Source organism: Lutra lutra, chromosome 15, assembly GCF_902655055.1.
Source record: "Lutra lutra chromosome 15, mLutLut1.2, whole genome shotgun sequence".
NCBI lineage: Eukaryota > Metazoa > Chordata > Mammalia > Carnivora > Mustelidae > Lutra > Lutra lutra.
In genome coordinates this window covers 65044549-65045848 of record NC_062292.1, presented here as the reverse complement: position 1 = coordinate 65045848, position 1300 = coordinate 65044549, and the positions used below count along the sequence as shown (strand labels likewise).

Here is a 1300-nt window from a genome sequence, read left to right as displayed (position 1 = left end):
GTTTTATCCTAAGAGCTGTCTAGTTTTAGGGGTTCACTTCTTCCGCTGGGTTGCATCCAGCAATCCTTACCCCTTCTCACCCCCACTCCTTTCCTGTTGCTCCCTTCCGGGATTCTCTTCCCTTCTTCCCATCTTTCCTCCTACTCCTGTACTTGGGTCCACCTGCCTGTCTCTCCCAGACCGTCACCCCTCCCATGTTTCTGCCATTCTCCCCGCCCGCCTTACAGTGCCTCCCTGCTCCCAACACCTGTCCGGCCTTCCTCTTGCCCTCCCCACCTCGGAGCTGTCCTCTAATTACCCTAATAACTCCTTCCGCCCCCATCAATTTCCCCTTCTCTCCTCCAGGCTCGGGACTGGAACCCTGACCATGGGACCTTGAAGTGGCTCTGAACTCCTCAGCTCAGTGGCAGACCCCACTCCCCCAGGCCCTTCCTGCCCCTCCCACCACCAGCTTGCGGGTTCCCAGAGGGAGGGGTGGGGAGGGGACCGCGATCTCACAGGGCAGGGGACTTCCATCATGATGCTCAACTCAGACACGGTGGAGCTGGACCTGCCTCCCTCCCACTCCGAGACCGAGTCAGGCTTCAGTGACTGCGGGGGCGGGGCGGGCCCCGACGGGGCTGGGCCTGGGGGTCCGGGAGGGGGCCAGGCCCGGGGCCTGGAGCCCGGAGAGCCCGGCCGGAAAGACCTGCAGCACCTGAGCCGGGAGGAGCGGCGGCGCCGTCGCCGGGCCACAGCCAAGTACCGCACGGCGCACGCCACTCGGGAGCGGATCCGCGTGGAAGCCTTCAACCTGGCCTTCGCGGAGCTACGCAAGCTATTGCCCACGCTGCCCCCCGACAAGAAGCTGTCCAAGATCGAGATCCTGCGCCTGGCCATCTGCTACATCTCCTACCTGAACCACGTCCTGGACGTCTGACAGGGCCTGCCTCCAGCCTCGCGGTGGGGGGGGGGAGTCCTCGCCCCTCCTCCCCCCCTGCATCCCAGCAAGGCATGGAGTCCCTCAGGCCCCGGGCAGGGTGACCCCTGCCCCACCCCCCCCCCCCGCAGATACCCCCCCCACACACTGGTGGCTAACAAAAGCCTGACCTCCTCCTTCCGACCCCTGGGTGGGGGGCCCTCCCCCACGGAGGACAATTCTCCTGCACCTCCCGGGCATTTGTGGTTGGGGCCCAGCTGGTCAGAAATATTTGCCTGGATGGTCCGTGGAGGGTTCTTGCTGGGGTTCCTAAGCCGTCTCCCTAGCTCTCTCAAGGTCTGCTGCCTCTTCTAACCCCACGACCAAATTTCCAGAGACCCC

The 1300-nt window shown here is 64.5% G+C and overlaps 1 protein-coding gene across 1 annotated transcript; it reads left to right on the top strand.

Moving 5' to 3' along the window:
- The first annotated feature begins 517 nt into the window (after positions 1-517).
- Positions 518-919, top strand: NHLH1 (nescient helix-loop-helix 1). The gene has a single exon (XM_047703834.1). It carries the CDS (start codon positions 518-520, stop codon positions 917-919), a length of 402 nt encoding a protein of 133 aa, XP_047559790.1.
- Positions 920-1300: the final 381 nt, after the last annotated feature.

Bases quoted from the DNA above. Each gene is read 5' to 3' on its own strand.
- NHLH1 (XM_047703834.1), top strand. From the start codon at position 518: ATGATGCTCAACTCAGACACGGTGGAGCTGGACCTGCCTCCCTCCCAC.